This window comes from Berghia stephanieae, chromosome 10, assembly GCF_034508935.2.
Source record: "Berghia stephanieae isolate SIO BIC M18660-M18661 chromosome 10, UCSD_Bste_1.3, whole genome shotgun sequence".
Taxonomy (NCBI): Eukaryota; Metazoa; Mollusca; class Gastropoda; order Nudibranchia; family Aeolidiidae; genus Berghia; species Berghia stephanieae.
The window spans coordinates 13,581,751-13,599,535 of record NC_088369.1 but is presented as its reverse complement, the minus strand read 5'-3'; the positions used below and the strand labels follow the sequence as shown (position 1 = coordinate 13,599,535).

At 39.3% G+C, this 17,785-nt stretch overlaps 1 protein-coding gene across 1 annotated transcript in view; it reads right to left on the bottom strand.

The window, feature by feature from the left end:
* Nucleotides 1-1,078: 1,078 nt before the first annotated feature.
* The window catches only part of LOC144980551 (solute carrier family 22 member 4-like), a 46,783-nt gene continuing 30,076 nt past the window's right edge, over nt 1,079-17,785 (bottom strand). Inside the window, exons 3-4 of the mRNA XM_078928229.1 lie at nt 8,306-14,070; nt 1,079-1,431 (exon numbers count right to left, since the gene is read on the bottom strand). Coding sequence (XP_078784355.1) covers nt 14,006-14,070 — 65 coding nt within the window. The 3' untranslated portion in view covers nt 1,079-1,431; nt 8,306-14,005. The remainder of the gene's footprint in view (nt 1,432-8,305; nt 14,071-17,785) is intronic.

Here is a 17,785-nt window from a genome sequence, read left to right as displayed (position 1 = left end):
GATTAGCGTTTTCCCAATGCGTAATAAAACTTATCTTACTCATTAACCCCCCCCCCCCCCCCCATGGGGGTCCTGATAGCTCAGTTGGTAGTGTACTCGCTTCACGCGCATTGGGACCGTGATCGTTCCCTGGTGCATTCGAGATTTTTTTCTGACCTCCCCCCCCCCCCCCCACAGTAGTGAATGGGTAGCTGGGTCTGTTAGATCTGGCCAAAAGTACTTGGCATAGATTAGAGTCCAGTCAACAGGATAGCAAGACATTGCTATTGTCCGTTTCACGCTATAGAAATAGGGATAAGGTCCAGCTCCATGGGTCAAATGGCTCTGAATGATTACTTTTTTTATTCTCCACCCCCCCCCCTCTTCTCTCCCTCTCTCACTCTCTCTCTCACTCTCTCTCTCACTCTCTCTCTCTCTCTCTCTCTCTTTCCCTCTCTCTCTTTTCCCATCCCCTGCCCCTCATATATTTGGTGGCACTGCCTTTGCTCCGAATAAGGTTAAACGAAAAATAAAGCAAACATGAGCATTTGTATAGCGCAATTCCACGGATATGCCATGACCAACGGGCCTCACAAGGTTTCATTTTTTTCCCTCAGTAAGCCATATTATGGAATCATATTTCCATTTCATACAGTACATGACGTCTGCTAGCATTTTTGTGTACTAGCACTCTTACAATACTCGTCATCGCCTATAGCCAGTAATACTCATTCACAAGCGAGTCGAGTGAGGGTAAGTGTCTAACGTGCCTCCTTACCCAAGGACACAAAATCGGGACCAGAATCTCCTTCGATAATTGTCACCCAGCCGTTAACTGACCACGTTTAGCATCGCTTGACCTTCATGACAGGACGAAACACCCTACCGCCGAGTCACTAACGCCATACTGAAGACTACATCAGTTAATAAAAAAAAGATGGGGGGGGTGGGTAAGAGAGGGAGAGAGGAGAGGGGGGGGGGGAAGAGAGGGAGAGAAGAGAGGGAGGGGGTAAGGGAGGGAGAGGGGGGAGGGGGTAAGAGAGGGAGAGGGGTGGATTCAACTTTTCTATCCACCATGGAATAAAGTCAGAAGACGTAATATTGGTCTTTGTTTATCTTTATTGTCAAATAAATCTTCTAGAGTTATCATGCAAAATATCGTCCTTGTATAGAAAGAATGAAGTTGACGTCACTCAATTCTTTGTTAGTTTGCTGGGTTTTTTTTGTTTTTTGTATTTTTGCCATCCACGTCTATAAGTTACTCTCACTGAACTGTATTATTCAGATTATAAGCCTTCAAGGTGTGTTGGTCCGTTATATTTCCAGATGGCAATGTTCTGAGTTTCTTAGCAAGCGCATCCGAAAGTGTCCGGCCGAATGTGTATTTGCACCAAAGTCCGGTTAGACATTGAAATTGTTGCTAGCAGTCTCCACTTTGACAGCACGTTTCACCTGAAGATATAAGAAGTAAATGATTTACCCTCTCCTTATCAACTACAGGAAATTCGTCACAATCGTTACGATACATTTTGAATATTTTTCTTACACAGAATTTTTAATGTTCATCACAAAATTTGAAGAAATCTTGGTATAGTTTAAATGAACTTAATTTTGTTTTGTTGAACAAAATTATGTTTAGCATGCTCTTAGCTTTGAGTTTAAATACATCAATTTTAGAGTTATGAAGGCATGACATTTTGGTAAAACATTGAAAATGTTTGTAAGGAAAGAGTTAATTAAAGAATGTACGAACTATTTCAGTAGCAGGATGTATATGCAGATGTTTAGGATTACGGGACGTAAAAGAGCGAGGATGGATGATCTTTATTGACGGCCAGCATATATTATGATTATAGATTATAGATTTAAAAATAACATACCATGACTCTGGCACCCGAAGATGAATTACACAAGTTAGTTGCATACATTCGTCCGGAAGAGAGTTTTATACTTCCAATGAAATAGGAACCAGATTATTGACATCATACTTTTATTCCCTATTACATCTTGGCATAGTCATTGTCAATGAATTTTGTAATAAATGAATTAAATTGTATTTCTGGGATATGCGGCTATGTGGTCTAGTGGTATGACGACACTCGCTTTCGGATCGGAAGGTTCGAGCCTTGCTCGGCGCATAGTTGAGTCCTTGGAACAGACTCTTTACGCACATTCTCTCACTGTACTCAGGTGTAAAATGAGTACATGACCGTCAACAGCGTTGTCTCTGTCTGGAAAATTGTAATATCGCCTAACAGGCGTTAGGTCTCGTTCTACATGTTATGTGTTGCTATTGGTCAGGGACCCTTTGTAAAGCGCTTTGAGCATGTTTTTAGTGGATATTGCGCTATATAAAAGCTCAAAGTTCAAACTGAAGTCAAACAAGACAGTGCATGATCAAGTTTGCCCCACATGCTTCCTACACACGCAAAGGAACCGAGACCGACCGAACGATAGGCTGCTGTCGAGATTTTTTCTGACCCCCCCCCCCCCCCCCCCCCCCCCCCCCCCCCCCCCCCCCCCGAGGACGAGAGACACATGCGCACAACCAACATGACGTTCTCTCTCTAATAACTTTTCCGCCGGTGACGTCACAGACTATGGGTGACGTCTAATCAAGGGACGCTAGCTACTCTTCCGCTAATCTCATTCCCTGTTGAGAAGAACACTGAAATGAAGTGTTTAGGAAAGGCTAAAAACAGGGAAAAAATAAACTACATTCCGGTTAAACGAGTATGCATCTTCAATATATAACAATTTTAAGAAATCTAGTTTTGAGCAAAATGCATTTATTATTATCTGTTCCTGAATCATACTAATAACCATGCTCCAACAGTATGCGGAGGTAGTCGATTTTTTCATAGTAGTAGTAGTAGTAGTAGTAGTAGTAGTAGTAGTAGTAGTAGTAGTAGTAGTAGTAGGGTATGGCTACACCTCCAAATTTATTTCGTCAATCCAGCTTCCAAAGTCGTCCTCCGCCCTAAGGACGGTTTCGTAGCCACCTTCAAGTTTAGTGACTCGACAGTGGAGGACGATGTGATCGCTGGTCTCTGGGGTTGCCTGACATTTCTGGCAGGTATCACAGTTTCCAAGTTTCCATCTGCACATATTTGATGCAGTTCTCCCTTGTCCAGTTAAGAGGCGATTTGAGGAAATCCAATATCTCCTGGCGTTATTGAATGCAGGCACTCTTTTGGTTGGATCCTTAATGATGTTTCCTCCTCTTGGTGATTCGGTTTTTTCATATATAATAGGGAACAAAAGTGAGATGTCAAAAATCTGTTTCCAATCTCACTGGAAGTGTAAACCACTCTTCCGGAGGTCTGGCATATCTTGTGTAATTGATCTTCTGTTTTCAGAGTGATGGGATCTTATTTTCTAGTCTAAATATAATATGCTGGACGACAATAAAGATTATCCATCCTCACTCTTTTACGTCCCGTAATCTTAAGAATCTATCTGCCTAAAGATCTTGATACTAATAATAATAATGCTGAAATAAATAATAATAATGCTGAAAACTAATATAGCGCTATAACTCCTAGACACGGGACTCTTAGCGCTTAAACTACAATCACCTTGCCTGAAACATACTCATTCACACACACTACAATAGTTATGCCACATTTGATTCAATATGTAACCTTTTAATTTGTAGTCATCCGGAGGACTGATTACATTCACACTTCCAAGAAGTTTGAAATCGGTAGAGTTGAAGGTGTGAGGTCACGACTTTTCTACCCTATTGTATGTAAAGGCCGGCATGTTGAACATGTGAAGAGATTTTCATGGAGTTGAGTTTCTCAGCTTATTGTCAAAGTCTTTTGTTTTACTATGTTCTAAATATAGGTACAATACTCTACATCACGGCGACATTAATACTTGTTCACTCTGCGTTGCCAGTTCAATTCTACATCGACTTTCGTCAATTCTAAAGAAATACAGCTACCCATTCACTACTGAGTGAAGAGATCGCCAGACAGAACAGCTGGTTATTGGTTGTGTTACCACTACGATGGCCTTATCGTAAACAGGTTTGTTCATATTATTATACTTGGGCAAAAGTACCGACAATTATTTTTTGTTCATAATAGAATTCATATCACATTAAATAATCTTCCGCATGCGTGCGGCGAGAGTTTTAACCCTCTCCTTACCACCTACAGCAAAATCGTCACATTTGTGACCCATCGTCTCAAAACGGTATTATGTCGGAACGAACCATATGCTTAAAAGCCGAATTAAATGTTAAACTGGTCAAAAATATAAATAGTTGGCATTAGCGCTCTGAAAGATGGTATCCATTCTCCTCAATAAAACATACAAACTCAACACAAGTCTGATATCTCTGGCAATAAATTCAATTTTCAACATCTTCACCATCCCGACTTAATACCGTTTTGAGGCGAAGGGTCACATTTGTTAGGACACAAAATACATTTTTCTTATTCAGATTTATTTTGTACATCACAAACTTTGAAGAATGAACTTTGTTTAATTAATAAGAACATAAAGTTGTTTTGTAAAGAGCTTGTTTGAGTTTTTAAAAATCAATTTTTCTGCTGGGTAAGCCTGCCATTTTGGAAAAATACTGAAAATGATCGATAAGAAATAGTTTTAAGAGTGTATGCGGTCGTTTTGAATGTGACATCTAAACAACAGATCAATGAGCAAAAAAAATGCTTAACTGGCTGTTCTCGCGGAAGCCATGAATATTAATAATCTATACTGCGATTTACAATAAGTAATGATTTAGATGTGAAAAGGAAATGCATTGTTGTGCATTGTTTTGTAGTCACTACCAGTATGTCCCTCAACAGTTGGGTGGTTTTAAACAGGGAATGAGATAACGTTTACTCTATCAGAGCATAATACCCTTCGTCCTTTACAAAGCAGTGTTTTTCCAACATATAAATTTATAAACAACGTTCAACAAAGCTGTGAGAAGTAGATGTTCATTACAAAAACCACTGGAGTTCAACATTTCTAATTTGGTTATTTTGCTAGATTCATTAATCAAAGAGTATCCTAGGGCTTAATCAGTAAAATATTCGACTTGCACCCAAAGCAGCATGGTTTGAATCCGACTTGTGTCTGATTTTTAAAAATGTCATCCAGCATGGATTATCATTAGAGACAAATTTACTGTTAAGATACGATTTCTGACCGAAATCTAGAACTTATTTATAACTCGGGTCAATATAATTCAGATAAGGGCCAAAAATCGTAACTGTCTAACATAAGACAAAAAAATAAAGTAAAAAAAAGAAGAAATATTAGAGCAATATTTTTTTTAAAACACTCTTTTTCCAAGGACTCAAATTTATGCGCCCAACGCTGTAATCCAGCGGTTGGAAAAGGTGATTGTCATTCTTCAAACCACAGAGACGTTCAAAGAGGGTTGTAATAATGTACAAAACTCAAACACCAAACTTTTCTCGGCGCCACAGTCAAAGCATAATACTTAAACACCAAACTATATTCGGGGCTACAATCAAGAATTTACACAGACTATATTCGGGCCACATAAGCACATACTTAACACCAAACTATATTCGGGGCTACAATCAAAGCACAATACTTAACACCAGACTATATTCGGGCACATCAAGCACAATACTTAAACACCAAACTATATCGCGCCACAATCAAAGCACAATACTTAAACACCAAACTATACTCGCGCCACATCAAAGCACAATATTTAAACACCAAACTATATTCGGCGCCACAGTCAAAGCACAATACTTAAACACCAAACTATACTCAGCGCCACAATCAAAGCACAATACTTAAACACCAAACTATACCGGCGCCACATCAAAGCACAATACTTAAACACCAAACTATACTCGGCGCCACATCAAAGCACAATACTTAAACACCAAACTATACCCGGCGCCACAGTCAAAGCACAATACTTAAACACCAAACTATACCGGCGCGCCACATCAAAGCACAATACTTAAACACCAAACTATACTCGGCGCCACAGTCAAAGCACAATACTTAAACACCAAACTATACCCGGCGCCACAGTCAAAGCACAATACTTAAACACCAAACTATACTCGGCGCCACAATCAAAGCACAATACTTAAACACCAAACTATACCGGCGCCACATCAAAGCACAATACTTAAACACCAAACTATACTCGGCGCCACAATCAAAGCACAATACTTAAACACCAAACTATCTCGGCGCCACAGTCAAAGCACAATACTTAAACACCAAACTATACCGGCGCCACAGTCAAAGCACAATACTTAAACACCAAACTATACTCGGCGCCACAATCAAAGCACAATACTTAAACACCAAACTATACCGGCGCCACAGTCAAAGCAATACTTAAACACAAATATACCGGCGCACAGTCAAGCACAATACTTAAACACCAAACTATACCCGGCGCCACAGTCAAAGCACAATACTTAAACACCAAACTATACTCGGCGCCACAATCAAAGCACAATACTTAAACACCAAACTATACCCGGCGCCACAGTCAAAGCACAATACTTAAACACCAAACTATACTCGGCGCCACAATCAAAGCACAATACTTAAACACCAAACTATTCTCGGCGCCACAGTCAAAGCACAATACTTAAACACCAAACTATACCCGGCGCCACAGTCAAAGCACAATACTTAAACACCAAACTATACTCGGCGCCACAATCAAAGCACAATACTTAAACACCAAACTATACCCGGCGCCACAGTCAAAGCACAATACTTAAACACCAAACTATACTCGGCGCCACAGTCAAAGCACAATACTTAAACACCAAACTATACTCGGCGCCACAGTCAAAGCACAATACATAAAACACCAAACTACACTCGGCGCCACAGTCAAAGCACAATACTTAAACACCAAACTATACTCGGCGCCACAGTCAAAGCACAATACTTAAACACCAAACTATACTCGGCGCCACAATCAACACAACGCTGTTTGATCAGTCATAGCTTTCAAGCTCATTTTATGAACTTAATTATTTTGTAATCACAACAAAGAGTAAGAAAAAAAGTTGAACTTTTCTATAGAGCAGTATCCACTAAACGTGCTCAAAGCGCTTTAAAGGGGGTCCCAGACCAATAGCAACATTTAAACTGTAGGACGAGACTAAACCCCTGTAAGGCGATATTACAAAAAACATTTCCGACAGAAATAACGCTGATAACGGCCAGGTACTCATTTTACACCTGAGTACGGTGAGAGAATGTGAGTAAAGAGCCATTTCCAAGGATTCAACTCTATGCGTTAAGCAAGGCTCGAACCCAGGACCTTCCGATCCGAAAGCGAGTTTAATACTGCAAGGCCACATAGCCGTAATTCAATACAAGTTCAATGATATAAAAATTGTTATAATCAGACCAGTAAAAAAGTGATCTTTGCGTTGAAAACAACAGTTATCGTCAAAATAAAGACTATATTATAAACATTCGTCTGACTTGTAATCAGACGTCTGACTTGTAACCAGAAGGCCTGAGGCTCGATACCCTGTCGGGTCAGACTGATTTTTGGGATGATTTTTTTTCTTGTACTTTTCCTTCTTGCTTTGTCTGACACCTTTCACACACACTTATTCAGATCTTTATCTTACACCGGTGGTTGCTCCTTATTTTCTTATCGTCCAACAACATACTCTGTGGTCCTGGGTTTGAGCCTCGCTCGGCGCATAGTTGAGACCTTGGAAAAGGCTCTTTACTCACATTCTATCACCGTACTGCAAAAATCGACGTAAGTTTCCAAAGGTGAATAATGTTTCGCTCATTAGTAGCGTGTGTAACCTCCGTTTGGCTGCATGCAGGTCTGAACATGGAATGAAAAACGTTCTGAATGTCTTCTTGTGGAATAGGCTTCAACAGTCGTGACGTCACTTCCCTCGTAATGACGCATAGTAACTTAGTAACTGGCTCTAAACTATCGGAACGGTGGCGGACGCCCTTATGAAATAGTTCTCCGACGAGCATAAAAGTGTATCCAGAGGAGAAAAACATTATAAATACGATCATGTTTTGATTTTTATACATTCTGATCGCATGACGTGTGAAAAAGTTCTAGCCAGCATGACGAATTAAAATACCGATTTTTTTGGTTTAGAACCAAGCTGCTCGTTGCTGGACGGACGTGACGTCAGACTATTGAATCCTATTGCCTCCCATTCTTCCACCAGTACTCTCCGCAAGTCGTTCAGATTTCCAATGTCAGTACCAAAAACTGTTGGTTTATAAATGGATAAAAGGCATCACAAAATGGAATTTGACTAATTCAACTGCAAAACTAAGTTCGAATCCGGCATCAACCCACCTGAGCCACATAGAATCCTATGCAGATTACGTCTCAATGTTACGTCCAACAAGTGTGTATGAAAGGTGTCGGACAAAGAAAGAAAAATACAAGAAAAAAAAAGATCCCAAAAAATCAGTCTACCCCGTTCGACTGGAGATCGAACCTTAGACCTTCTGATCACCGGTCAGACATGTTACCATTACATTAACATTAATTCTAAGGTCTGAGGTTCGATCTCCAGTCGAGGTAGACTGATTTTTTGGGATTTTCTTTTTTCTTCTTTTCTTTCTCGTTTTGTCTGGCACCTTGAATACACACGTATTCAGATCTTTATCTTACTAGTGCTTAGGCCACTGGGACCCCCCCTCCCCCCCCCCCCTTTGGGAGTTTATGCCACTATGTTTTTCAAATAATAGAACTTATTGGCCATACAAATTCCACTGTTACCGTAAAAATAAGTGTCATTTAAGAGAGTTATGGCCCTTTGAAAAAAGTGAGTTGTGTCCCCTTGCAAAAAAGAGACAACATTTCTTTCAAAGGCTCTGGAGACTACAATATTAATTCAAATATATGCAAATTGGGTATCAAACTGAAGGAAATTGAATATGCTATCAAACTATGTGCACAAGCTTTCAATTTGTAAATATTATATAGATTCACAGAAAGTTGAAACAATTTGTCAGTAATCTCATGAAGTGTCATATCTAAACTTATGGGCTATTTCAGTGTTTTACACAAAAATTATTTTAAATATGGCCAAAAACAGCATGTTCATTAAAAATGTAGCACTGAAGAAAGCTATGGCCCAAGCCTCAACAACAACCTTCATATTTCTCCGTCACAGGAAAAACTAAAAGTGTACGCAACCCTTAAATTTTTCTCCACTTTGTGGGATGCCAAATTCATCATAATTTTCATTCTTTTTAAACATGGTATTGATGTCCAGTTGTCACATTTAAAAGTAAGTTGAAGGTGTGGTAAAAACAATAGATATATCATGAAAAAAGACTAATTTGTTCACAACCCAAGTGAAGCATCATTACCGAAGACTTTTGAACGAAATCGCATTGTTATATTATGAAGAAAAATTGATACTCAAAAGGGATTCTTGATTCAAGATGCAGTAAGTACATAAAAACAATATCCTTATGTGTTTTGCAAACATGCTTTACTCCTTAACAGTTTGCACAGCTCACCAATTTATTACATATCCTCATCATCAGTAGCAAAATCCTCTTCGTCCTCTGAAGTGTCGTCAAGGAAATCACTGTCAAAGCTATTACTACCATCCTCGGCATATGTATCTTCGTCAGTACTGGTGCAGCTTTCTTCATACGCAATTTCCTGCAACTTATCTGAAATGAAAACATCTTTGAACCACTGTACTTCCAATTCAGTTGCAGAATTTCTCTGCCAACCGTTATCCTCTGGTTTTGGAATGCTAGGATTCTGGCACACTGCATTCCTCCAAATGAGAGTTTGAATGTTGGCTCTTGATATGTGCAGTGACAATACTTGACTACAAGGAGGCATCTGACACAGATCAATTCCACCACTGCATGAGATGGTACCTTTCTTTCCTTTGAAACGCTGGCAAACTATGTCATACCTCACTTTGTTGACACTTGTGCATGAGGTTTTGCCATACAGCTTGCACACAAATGACTCTAACATGAGACAGTCATTACTCGAAACAGCTGCTGATGTTCCAAATCTGGAGAGCAGAATTCTAAGATCTTCCTCCTTTTGAAGAAATTTTAGAGCTTTCAGCTTTCCTTGCCCAGCAAAGCAACTTGTTGTGTCACAGCCTGTGAATGCATGGACACCAAGTAATGCATCACACATCTGTTTAGACAAAGTCTTTGCAATCTGAGAGACATTGATTTGTCGCCTGTCGTTGCTACAGCCAGTATCAAAATCAGGGTCTTTCCAATTGTCTCTGAGAATGAAAGGAGAAGGAAGAAGACATCCGTGTCTGGTGATCTGACAACAATTGTTTCACAGTTTGGTTGGCGGGAAGCATATTGACAGTGCAGTATAATTCGTGTGTCTGCCTCTTCCTGTGATGAGTAGAGATCTAGACAAGGTACAGCTGTGGTAAATTCATCCGTGTCACTGTAAAGTAAGGTGCATCTCTCTTCACAGACAAAGAAGATTTCCCTGTTTCTCAGTTTCTTTGCATATTCGTTACTTTCCCATTCCTTGAGGAGAAACCTGATAAGGGATCTTTTGTTATCAACGCAGCTGAGAAATGATTTCCAACGTCTGGGCACTGTTGTTTCAGATCCTCTTAACAAGTATGCATTATCTTCAGAAGATCATCTCCTCAATCTCTCACAACCTTTGATTGAATCTTCTATGTAAGTATCAGTCACAAAGTGTACACAAGCTGCTTGTGGTAAGGAGGAAAATGTAAGTTTGGCTACTTCACCAAATGTATTTGGGATTGCTGACAGAGTTTGTAACAGTGCATTGCCATCAACAATGTAAATGGTGTTTGTTTGTTTTTTTTGCATAATCCTCGAACATTAATGAATTGTCAGGCGTGAGCTTGTGCAACAGAGTTGCTTTGTTGGTCTTCAGAGGTAAACCATCTGATGAAGCCAGCGACCATGGAGTAGGTGTTAGAGGATATTGAAGAACTTTTTGAAGATCAACACTGTGCTCTTGGGACAAAACAAGAAGCTGGCCAAATAAATTTCTTTGTGCCTTGATTTTGACCACGTTCATGTCTTTTTCCACTGTTACCACTTTCCTCAATGATGCAAATGTCTTGGTCTTGTTCCTTTCTAATGGCTTGTGAAATTCTACAGTCTTTTCCTTCAGTCTGTTTTCAACAAAACTTTCAAACAATCTTTTTCCTGTTTTTTTTCCACGGCTAGCAGGTCATCAGCAACATCCTCTTGCACTTTCATTCCTGAATCTAGACTGACCAGACCATCTTCAACTTCAAAGGGATTGATAAATGCTGAAAATGCCTGGAGGATCTTTTGCACTCGCTTTTCACTTTGTCTTTTTTTCTGCAAGGCTCAATTCTTTGTGGGTGTCTATATCCATACAGTTGTTGTTGCTGATCATTCTTTGGGTTGCTGATTCATATTCTGCTCGATTGTGTCTTGTTACACTCCAACGGTAATAGCTTGGAAGACTCTTGCTGAACCCAACAATACCTCCTTTTGTCTTTGCATGTTTGTTTATTGTTTGTTCAATGATCATATCAACTGCTATTCTTCCAGCAGGCGTCCTAGTCCTTGATCTGGAGACACTAAATCCATTATCTTGTAACATTTCTTCTGCCCCCTGGGTGGGAATGAATCAGGTTGGCTAGTGACACAAAATATACACTGAGATACTTGGCATAATTGTGGTGATTCATGGTAAAAAGCAGTGGGCACAGTTCTTTTAAACAAGATATATGAAGAAGTAAGTTGTTTGTCTTTGTAGCTCGCAGAAACTGGAGGAGAAGCCAAACTCTGTCCATGTATTGGATCCAGTATTGTGCAGTTTTTCCGTACTTTCCTGAGCGGACACTCTCTTTGAAGGCTTCATACTGGGAAAATAACTCAGCATACACAGTTGACTGGAGAATTTTATTAGCTGTATGGCTTGAAATTCCTTCGGTGAATTCCTTTATGTAAGACATGAGGTCTTTACTGAGTTTTGAATCCGTGTCCTGCTCAAATTTTACAAGCAAAAGTCTTTCTAGAGCCTCCAAAACAGACACATGCACTCGTATAGCCCTGTTGTAGTTCTTTCCACTCATAACCCTATCCATAGAACCATGTGCACATAGCCCTGCTTCAGTCACAATTTCTTCAAAACCAGATCCACTTTGCTTTCCCAGGGCACCAAGATATGACATTATGGTCTGAAAGACACCCAGGTGAATAATGACTGTTTTGTAAAGCTGTGGGTTTTGCCAGACAATATCGTAAGCTTTCTTTGCTACAGCAAGGTCAAATGTTACAAATGTATATGGCTAACCAAGCTCTTGTGTTGCCTCCAAAGATAGTTGTAGCACCTTTTGTACTGTAGCTGCTTCAGTTATGGGAGCATTGATGACAGGCATATATTCAACAATTGAAGGCATGTTGGTTTCATTTTCATTTTGGGGGTTTGGAGTTGTTGATGAAAGCCAACCTTTCCAGCCAGGGAAACGTTCTCCGTCTGAATTCAACTTCATCCTACAGAACACCCACAGAAAATTATCTTGGTGCAGCTGTCTTTCTTGATTGTTTTCTACTGTTGTTGTGGAAACATTCAGAGAAGGTTCTGCTCTTCCAGTTGCAAAGCAAGGCTGAATTTGGATGGGTTTGAAAGTTGCTGACCTTTTCTTTGTTTTTCCAGTCGTGACATTTTGTTGCTCTATTTTTCTTTCCAAGTTTCCTTCTTTTATTTCTTGGATCATGATGCCATGAGTAGAGTGTGTGGTGCCAGACCCATCAGTGGTCTCCTCTGTGAGATCGAAATTATCCCAGCAAAAATGAGTGATTTTTGGATGTGCCAATGCGGCAGAAGGAAGATTTGTGGAGCATTCAACAACACTGTCGCACATTGCAGTCTCCAGTTTCAAAAGAGTAGAGTGGGATGCGCAATGTCCAAAGCGGTTAAGGATGTTTATAATCTGAAAACTTCCAGTCAAATGCCTCACAGTCATCCCCAGAAGTAAATGTTTAGGCATTTTCCATTGTCCACAAGTGACATTAGATCAAACATCTTGGGCCATGGAACGTACAAGTCTTTCAGACCTACTACTCATATGTCCTGCACCTTGCTTGGATAGGAGTGTAGTAAAAAATTTGATCAGAGCAGAAGGAAGTTGGTCTTGAGCAGATAGCAAATACTCTGATGTGGGGGGGGGGCAAGGCATTTGTGAATGATCTTTGAAAGAATCCAGAATCAAATGTCTCAAGGTTACAGCAGCTTCTTGCAGTTTTCTTTCCTCTGATGAGGCACTCTCAAATGCAACTTCAATTGCAAAGCCTTTGGGGACTTCATTATTATAGAGAAAATGGCTATCAAAGATTTAAAAACCCTATATAGCTTTGTAAAATATTTTATGATATGAGGCAAAAAATGAGAAATGACAATAAAATTCCACTATTTATTGCATTTGAAGCAATTTTAGGGTGATAAACAATCATTTTATGCACAAAAATGAGTTCACGAAAAATTGCACCCGATGACCTTTCAAGGGCCATAACTCCTGTAAATGATACTTGAAAAAACTGTAACACCCGGATTAATTTGTATTATATGTCCCTGAAGCATGCCTGAATTGTGCTAGTGCAAAATCCCTCTTGTTTATTCATCCTGAAGGGAAACAAGTACACTGTAATAGATTTTTTTTTCAAATTATAGAGAAAATGGCTATCAAAGATTTAAAAACGCTATATGGCTTTGTAAAATATTTTATGATATGAGGCAAAAAATGAGAAATTACAATAAAATTCCATTATTGATTGTATGTGAAACAATTTTAAGGTGATAAACAACCATTTTATGCACAAAAACGATTTCACAAAAAATTGCACCCAATGACCTTTCAAGGGCCGTAACTCTCGTAAATGACACTTGAAAAAACGGTAACACCCGGATTAATACTCAAGATATATTGCTGTTTCAGAAAAACCATGTGGCGAAAACTCCCCCAGGGGGGGGGGGAGGGTTTCGCCCACTGGCCCATGCACTATACACCGGTGCTTTCTCCTTTGTTTCTTAACGTCCAACAACATGCTCTGTGGTCTTTAAGTCCGCTCCATGACGAGTGCAAGTAGATGAGGCTGCCATTTATCAATGATGTTCCATATTATGAAATTCAAGAAGAAGAAAGGTTTTATATTGAAAATGAAGATAATGGCGAAGTCCCAGGTTTGAAAGTTTTTCCCAAGATGAGGGTCATTAATTTAAATCGATCGATATTTGAAGGACGAGTTTTCAGGCCAAATTTTCAAATATGGGTTTTTCCAGAGTACGACAGTTTTAACATTGACACCTTACTCATACCAGGTCAGCAATTATTTCAGCTCTGCTTTAGATTGTTTTGATTTAGATGTTTTGAAAGAGGGCATTCATTTCATTTTACTTTGTAATTATTTACAAACGCGTCCGTCGATAACGGTCTGTGATTATTAACAGACGCGTCCGTCGATAACGTTCTGTTATTATTTACAGCCATGTCCGTCGATAACGGTCTCTGAATATTTACAGACGCCGTTTGAACCCGTTCTTTCGAGAATACGAAAACTTTTTGTAAATATAAATAGAAACATGAAAAGAAATAAATAATTCTAATGAAATATTAAAAGGTGTGTAAAATAACCAAACATCAAATCTGTCCAGGGGAGTTAGCCAATCGTCTCTCTTAGCGGGGTGCTGTTGGAATGAACACGTTGATTGGACCTGAATATTAATTATCCTAGTCCCTCAGAGACATAAGGCCGTTACGGGCAGAAGTTATCCTGATTAATAATATGCGCCTATGTGGCCTTGTCTTATGACACTCGCTTTCGGATCGGAAAGTCCTGAGTTCGGGCGCGTAGTTGAGTCCTTGGAAATTGCTCTTTACTCACATTCTCTCACCATACTCAGGTGTAAAATGAGTTCCTGGCCGTGAACAACATTGTCTCTGTCGGAAAAAAAAAAAGAATTGTAATATAGCCTAAACGTCACGTCTCGTTCTAACATATAACGTGTTGCTGTTGGCCAGAGACCTTGGCCGACTAGAGTACTATAGTTACGTCATGCCAGAGACCCTTTGTAAAGAGCATTGAGCGCGTTTAGTGGATATCGCGCTACATAAAAAAAGCTCAAGTAATAAAGGATAATAACAATTGCATGCCACCCTCTAAGAAGACAGTCTATTACAAAAATGTTTTTTTTTTCTCCTGATCTCACAAACGCTGTAACCAATCATCTCAGGTTAAACACGGGGGGTCAGACAAAATATATCTGATTTCATCCGGGAGTTTTCTTTTTTCTTTAAGCTTCAAGGTAAGTATTTACGCTTCAACGCGACAGAAAATTACTCATAAGCATGAATGGCAAAAAAGAAGTAAAAACAATAACAAAGACCTGAGTGACGTCAACTTCGTTCTATCTATAGTCTGGTTAATACAGTTTAGTGATAATTACTCATAAACATAGATGTCAAAAAACAATAACAACGACCTGAGTGACGTCAACTTCGTTCTTCTATTGATTGAATGAAGTTGACATCACTCAGATCTTTGTTATCTTCCTTTGCCATCCACTCTTAAGAGTAATTCTCATTTAACTGTATTATCCAAACTATAAACGTTCATGGTTACACAGAGTTTTGTGTGTTGGTCCGTTATATTTCCGGATGGCACCGTTGTGAGTTTCTTTGCCAAACGTATACTATCTATATGTTATAAGACATCCGCGACATGACACCGATTTGACTAGATAGGTCACATTTTGATAAATCCTAGAGCTCCACGTTAGAGGCTATGTCGTCGTGTGGTATGGCAATCGCAAATTGTGGTATGACACTCGATTTCGGATAGGAAGATCCTGGGATCGAGCCGCGCTCGGCGCATAGTTGAGTCCTTGGAAACAGCTCTTTACTTACATTCTCGCACCGTACTCAGGTGTAAAATGAGTATCTGGACGTTAACAGCGTTGTCTCTGTCGGAAAAAAAATTGTAATATTGCCTAAAATGCGTCCATGTCTCTACATCATGTAGTACATGTTACGTGTTGCTGTTGATCAGGGACCCTTTGTAAGGCGCTTTGAGCACGTTTTGTAGATATTGCGCTATATTAAACAGCGATGATAATCTTCCGCGGATCCGGGGAATTCCTGGATTTTGTGATTTTCTTTGAAATGTTTCGCTGTTTTTGCAGTGTCAAACATTATTCTATGAAAAGCACTCAAGCTCCAAAAATCCATCATGTCTTGTGTCAAATTTCGACACCTGTGCTCATCTCAGTTGCATAAATTTTGGTGGCACTCGCATTTTTATTATGTCAGCCTAGACAAGGTGGCACCAAATGTCAAAAGTGACACAAGGCCAGTGGTGTCCTTGGATTAATAGATGTTGGGTAGGGATTGGAAAAAAATAATAAAAAATTAATTCATAACTCTCTCTCTCTCTCTCTCTCTCTCTCTCTCTCTCTCTCTCTCTCCTCTCTCCTCTCTCTCTCCTCTCTCTCTCCTCTCTCTCTCTCTCACTCCCTCCCTCTCTCTCTCTCTCTCTCTCTCTCTATCTCTATCTCTGTCTCCCTCTCTCTTTTTGCTTTTTTTCTTTCTCTGTCTCTCTCCCTTGCCCATATTTCTCTCTCAACCACTCTTCTATCTTCATTTTATGTTTTTAGAAGTTAGCTATCTTGTCATAGAAAGATAAAATATTAGAAAAACCAAGGGTGATGATCAACTCGGAAAGCAATTGTTCAAATTATTTTTCCTTTGTTTAGATAGACTGTTTTGCAAGTTGTCAGATATTCTAATGTCTAATGTATAAACTGCATAACCACTAGGTTGCAGTGACAGTAACATAGCCTGTGGGCCAAATATTTATCATGTCTTGATATAGATAGCACTATGATTAATATTGTGAGCCTTTAAAATTATTTTCAGGAGGGGACAATTCATTAGAAATTAACAAAAGAAGTATATTATATAATGTTACGTAACTATCATATTGTGTATGTAATTTTTGCATTTCGGCTTTAGTTGTCCGATGGCCCGATACATTTTCCAACTTTTTGACAAATTACCCTTTTCATCTTCTTCCTTCAGCTTATCCCGCATTTTGCACGGTTGCCATAATGAATGCCACATCTCAATGCATCTCGATTCAGCGCATCATCTTCCTCCAGGCCCAGTTCTTTCATAATATCGTCTTTTACCTTATCCCACCATCTAGTCTTTGGGCGTCCCTTTTTCCTCTTTCCCGCTATTTGCAAGTCCAATACTTTCCTTCCCACGTACTCCCTCTCTCGTCTCTTTACATGTCCGAACTATTTCAATCTATCTTCTACAAATTGCCCTTATAATCAATGATAAAACCTCACGTTTTTGAAAAAGGTATTTAGAGATACTGAAATCCAATGTGTCAATTTGATATTGTGTCGGAATGAACTTGGATAAAGAAAAATAAGATTAAAAGCGAGACCAAAATGACAGCATCAAGCCAAGAAACACAGAGGCGCCTTCTTCTTCTCAATACGGGTTTTCAATGTCAAATCGGTAAATAACAATGTGAAGCTTCAATTTAATATACGAAAACAGATAAAATGGACGTTTCGGGTTTCCCCTTTATCATATCATATTTAGCCTTTTGCTGCCCATCAATGTTTTTGTTTATTCATTTTACCAACGCCACCACCACATTATCTCATTCGTCTGTTGTGTTTCAATCATCATGTTTTGTTGATAAAGGTGACACCCGAAACGTCCATTTTATTTGTTTTCGTATATTAAATTGAAGCTAACATTCAATCTTACATTGTTATTTATTGCTTCGAGCAGCA